Here is a 5,000-nt window from a genome sequence, read left to right as displayed (position 1 = left end):
CCTGTACAGTATGACCCTTTTTTAGTGACAACAATGTCGTTCAGATGGGTTTATTGGTTTACCACTTTAATTACAATAGGGATGGTTTACTGCTGCAACAAGATGGACAAAACGTCCTGTTGTGCCCTTGCCCATTGCACTGTAATACGTGACTGACTGAACAGACAAGAGAGATGAGGCTGAGGCTGCCACCTACTACCAACTAAAATGGAGTCACTCAGATGGATGGTATTGTATGGGAGCACGATGGCAAAGAATGGGAGAGGTCTTCACTTACCCTCTGTTTGGATTGAACCGCAAATTATAAAAGAGAAAGCAAAATGATGCACAGGCTTGTTGTTGCTTTAAATGTTGGTCATATCTTGAAATAAGGTTTAAAAAGCATTTCATATTAATCAAGTTTTATATGTTTTATATCAATCATTTTCTAGCAAAACATGTAAGATGAGATTTACTGACACCATCTGGAAGTATCTATGAGTTGAGTTGTACAATGGCTGGATGTAGTGGGAATATGTATTGTGTCTTTCCTATGTGTGGCAGAATAATGTTTGAATGGCGTGGACTTCCCAAAAGGATTAGTCTGTAGTCTGTGTACCTATTCTCTCAGACAGAGTGAGAAAGGGGTTCCTTACCTTGCCGTAGGACCAGCCCAGTTCAATCTTGTTCATGCCCCACAGCTCATGGATGTTCTCAGCCAGTCTGTCTCGAACCTTCTCCAGGTGTGCAGGCATGACGATCTGAGAGATAAAAATAAAAACATAAAAATAATAATACATGCCATTTAGCTGACACTTTTACCCAAAGCTACTTACATTGCAGTGAGTGCATACATTTTTCAGTAAACAGTACCAGTCAAAAGTTTGGACACACCTTTTCATTCAATGGTTTTTCTTTATTTTTATTTGTATCCACATCCCACCTTTACCTGGCTGGTCTCCACATCCCACCTTTACCTGGCTGGTCTCCACATCCCACCTTTACCTGGCTGGTCTCCACACCCCACCTTTACCTGGCTGGTCTCCACATCCCACCTTTACCTGGCTGGTCTCCACACCCCACCTTTACCTGGCTGGTCTCCACACCCCACCTTTGCCTGGCTGGTCTCCATACCCCATATTTACCTGGCTGGTCTCCACAGGCGTGGGGATAAAGGAGGCCTGGGACATGAAATGGCTGGTCCCCAGCAGGTCCCTGACCCCCTCCATGTCCCTCTTGTACTCCTTCACCGGCTCCACCCTCATCTTCTCCTTGGGCAGCAGGGCCTCGTAGCACGGCGCGTAGCTCGACGGCGGCAGGAACTTGAAGTCGCCGTGCCGACCACCCAGCAGGAAGCGGACCCTACGCGGACAGGAAATGGGTCGGTGATTGGGTTGTGTACAGGTGATACAGCTTGACCTACAGGTAACCAAGAGGTGTTCAGGTGTAGAATGACATTCTACAGGGTGGATGATAGTGATATTTGTTTAATACTGTACCCTACAAAACAGTACATTCCAATCGAAGCACGTTTGTCTCCAGAGAAGAAAACAGTATTATTATGACAAGTGAAATGTGTGCAACTAAGCTAGCACTATGGCAGGATAAGTGGAGAGTAGCAGTGGAGTGGATGAGCCAGGGGTCAGATAAGTGGATCAGCAGCAGAACCACAGAGCCACAGAGCCCCAGCTGAGCTGAGCCCCTGGAGAGCCCAGACCGAGCCAACCGAGCCCTGATGAGCCCAGACCGAGCCAACCGAGCCCTGATGAGCCCTAACCGGGTGATTACGGGCCAGAGAGTGACTAACCTCACGCTTAGACCAATGATGCAGCGTTTCAGACCCACCACTCCGCAGCAAGACCCCCAGAGCCCTGACCGAAATAACAGCTGAAGTTGTAGTGATGATGCACACACACACACAGGCGTGCACACACACACACACACACACACACACACACACACACACACACACACACACACACACACACACACACACACACACACCAAGTTGGTTCAGCCATCAATTATTAACAAGTGTAACACAGTGACTGTTTGTGTCGTGGGCCGTTTCCTGCGAGCAGAGAGGAAGTGTTCTGCAGCTCAGTGGGTCTGTTATTTACTGCTCTGCTGAGGTAACATAACCCACATCCGACATGCCAGCTGACAGGATTTCTACAAGTGTCTGTTCATGTTAATTTTGCATGACGTTTTATGCAAATGTCATTATGCTTTCTGCAGCAAATGGTCTGCTGTATCTGGGCAGATATGAGTAAAACAGGTGGAGACCGACTGGACTGAAAAGTCTTGGCTGTCAATCTCCGTGTCTGGGAAAGTGGTCCAGAATAGTGAAATGCCGTTTTGCTGTAAAAACCAGGTCGATGATGAAATCCTGGAAGGTCTGCTGGAGCTTGAAATTCCATTTTGCAGACATGTCAATCATACCATCTGAAGTCCCCATGGCAACAAGAGAAAGGAGTATGATGCAGGACTCTGTGCCCAAGTCCAAGCTCCAAGGTCTTAAGGATTAATACATGAGAATGCGTGCATGCGTGTGTGCTTAGTATACAAGTGTGTGTGTGTGTGTGTGTGTGTGTGTGTGTGTGTGTGTGTGTGTGTGTGTGTGAGAGAGAGAGAGAGAGAGAGACAAACACATACTTGACCCCAGCCGAGAAGCTGACGACGGGAAAGAAGAGTCCATCGATGTTGAAGTTCTCAAACATGCCCTGGACCGGCTGTCCGTTGATCCTGAAGGAGATGCTGGGGGCGCCCAGGTCCAGGCAGCAGCTCACCACGTCATCCGAGGTCAGGATGTGCTGGTTCACAGAGGCCACCGTGCGAGAGATACGACCTGCACGACACACACTTGCTTAGCATCGAATTATGGCCTACAAAACAGACACACACACACACACACACACACACTGGGCAGAGAGAGAGCCGTGATCTGCCGTGGAGGACACTGGCATTGTCTTGACATAGGATGACTCCTGTCATCATTTATGAATGAAGTGACTTCAGGCGGCGGACCTGGGTTCAGCAGGGGACCCACCTGACCAGAGATGGAGCCCGTCGAAGCCGTAGGAGTAGAGGTCGTCCCCCACCCCGTTGCCCCCCCAGCCCTCCCCTCCCCCAGGGTAGGGGGCGTATCCCTTGGTGGTGGCCCAGCCCACGCGCAGGTGGGAGGGCTCGCTGGTCATGAAGTGGTCCACCTGGTCGATCATCAGCTCGTAGTACCACTTCTTATACTGGGCCGAGCCCTCGCTCACTCCCAGGAAGATGTTGGGCCTCATGCTGCCGATGATCAAGAGACAGGGTCGTTACCACGGAGATCATCGACTCCTTTTACTCATGACATGATGAGAATCATTGTAATTGTCTAATTCTACCTAGAAAAATGCAGTCTAACAAAACAGGGCAATTAGATATTTATTGGACTCTATACACTTGAAAACCAGTAACGTTACGATGAAATGACGGCAGGCTGGGATAGGATGGCTTATCGTGATCACCTCTGGACATCGTTAACCAATCGGGTCTGGAGAAGCAGATCTCGTTTGGGGAGCAGGTGGTCACAGATGAGGTTCTGATTGGCTCGGACTGCCACCCCGTTGCACACACAGAGGGAGCAGAGCACGTCCAGAATCTGCAGAGTGGAGAGAGACATAATAGAGATAAAGAGAGAGAGAGAGAGAGAGAGAGAGAGAGAGAGAGAGAGAGAGAGAGAGAGAGAGATAATAGAGAGAGAGAGAGAGAGATAATAGAGAAATGGAGATAGTGAAAGAGAGAGAGAGAGAGAGAGAGAGAGACAGAGAGAATAAAGAGAGAGAGAGAATAAAGAAAGAGAGAGAGAATAAAGAAAGAGAGAGAGAGAATAAAGAAAGAGAGAGAGAGAAGCGAGAAGCGCAGCCCCTCTCTAATCACTGAGTACACAATGCAGTGAAAGGAGCTCTCCCCTGCTCATCTCTCCCCTGCTCATCTCTCCCCTGCTCATCTCCCCCCTGCTCATCTCTCCCCTGCTCATCTCTCCCCTGCTCATCTCTCCCCTGCTCATCTCCCCCCTGCTCATCTCCCCCCGTTCAACTCCAGGGACACAGCGACATGCAACAACAACCAAACTCATCACTCCTCCCTTATCTCCTCCCTCCGAGGAAGAGGGAACCTTTTCACGCTGCCATTAATGCAGCAATAACGGCAAAGAGACGCTAATCAGGGAGGAAAACATATCCAGTAATATCCTTTTGATGCATGTGGGCCCATCCTGGCTCTGCGACGCAGGGGAGTTAAATGGGCGAGGGACCCCTGCCAAGGGCAGCAGGCCAAGACCTGTGCTTTATCATCAGGCCGTTCCATGGGCAGCTACGGCCAAATGATACATGGGCTGTGATTGATGTCTGAGGGTGGGTGGCAGGGTGGATGGCAGGGCCGCCGCGGATCTCATTTCAATGTAAACATATTGGTACACAATGGGCGTCCGTGTCGCAAGCGAATGCCCGGTCCTGTCAGCACTGTGTGGGTATTTCTAGAAGGGTGAGTGGATTAATGTGGTGTACGGTTACTGTGGTCAAGCAGTTGTGAAGGAGACACTTGGAGGGTATCACTACTAAAAGAAACCTTATGAATAATCATGTTGATATTGAGCGCCTAAAGAGGCTCAAGAAAGAGCTTCACTGGGAACTGAGGATTAGAACGGAGATGAACACATGTACTTGATTTCAAATGCCTCTTCCTTTACTCCAGAGAGGAGCTTGGGTTGGTCATTCTGTGTGTGTGTGTGTGTGTGTGCGTGCGCGTGTGGCGACGTCCCCTCTCACCTTGTGGTTGCGTCCATGTTTGTAGAGCAGGGAGATGATGGACTTGATGTGTCCTCTCTGGATGATGTTCAGAGCCTCGGGGCTCTCGATAAGAATGCAATGGAGGACTTCCAGTATGCCTGCAGCCGCAAATCATCAATTAACGTCCACAGAGGACGAGGGGGGAAAGACACAAAAGGCCATTTACCAAAGAGAGCCCCTGGCACAGGG

The 5,000-nt window shown here is 49.5% G+C and overlaps 1 protein-coding gene across 1 annotated transcript in view; it reads right to left on the bottom strand.

The window, feature by feature from the left end:
- Positions 1-5,000, bottom strand: part of LOC310814160 (ryanodine receptor 3) — a gene marked incomplete at both ends in the record, with an annotated part of 112,956 nt that overhangs the window by 62,997 nt on the left and 44,959 nt on the right. The window contains 6 exons of the mRNA XM_083683460.1: positions 636-740; positions 1,125-1,341; positions 2,635-2,827; positions 3,029-3,270; positions 3,489-3,622; positions 4,791-4,909. Of these exons, the coding sequence (XP_083539586.1) occupies positions 636-740; positions 1,125-1,341; positions 2,635-2,827; positions 3,029-3,270; positions 3,489-3,622; positions 4,791-4,909 (1,010 nt within the window). The remainder of the gene's footprint in view (positions 1-635; positions 741-1,124; positions 1,342-2,634; positions 2,828-3,028; positions 3,271-3,488; positions 3,623-4,790; positions 4,910-5,000) is intronic.

This window comes from Argentina silus (assembly GCF_951799395.1).
Source record: "Argentina silus genome assembly, chromosome: 13".
Classification (NCBI taxonomy): domain Eukaryota; kingdom Metazoa; phylum Chordata; class Actinopteri; order Argentiniformes; family Argentinidae; genus Argentina; species Argentina silus.
The sequence above is the reverse complement of the archived record's forward strand: the minus strand, read 5'-3'. Positions and strand labels throughout refer to the sequence as shown.